The sequence below is a fragment of the Didymella exigua genome (assembly GCF_010094145.1).
Source record: "Didymella exigua CBS 183.55 unplaced genomic scaffold M421scaffold_50, whole genome shotgun sequence".
Taxonomy (NCBI): Eukaryota; Fungi; Ascomycota; class Dothideomycetes; order Pleosporales; family Didymellaceae; genus Didymella; species Didymella exigua.
Window position 1 is genome coordinate 192,941 of NW_022984824.1, and position 279 is coordinate 193,219.

Here is a 279-nt window from a genome sequence, read left to right on the forward strand (position 1 = left end):
TCCATCGCCCTTGGTTCCAGTACGTCGCTGCCAGGTTGCCCATGCTGCTCAGCGTGTCAGGATGCTCATTGCCAAGCACTCTCTTTGTTGTCTCTATCACTTGCACCTCTAGCTTCTCAGCCTCGTTCCATCGCCCTTGGTTCCTGTACGTTGATGCCAGGTTGGCCATGCTGGTTAGCGTGTTAGGATGCTCATCGCCAAGCACTCTGTTTGTTGTCTCCATTACTTGCACCTCCAGCTTCTCAGCCTCGCTCCATCGCCCTTGGTTCCTGTACGTTG

General features: G+C 54.5%; 1 protein-coding gene across 1 annotated transcript in view; it reads right to left on the reverse strand.

Moving 5' to 3' along the window:
• M421DRAFT_75391 (kinesin light chain) overlaps window positions 1-279 on the reverse strand; it is a gene marked incomplete at both ends in the record, with an annotated part of 3,991 nt that overhangs the window by 1,130 nt on the left and 2,582 nt on the right. The window contains one exon of the mRNA XM_033597122.1: window positions 24-232. Coding sequence (XP_033443718.1) covers window positions 24-232 — 209 coding nt within the window. The remainder of the gene's footprint in view (window positions 1-23; window positions 233-279) is intronic.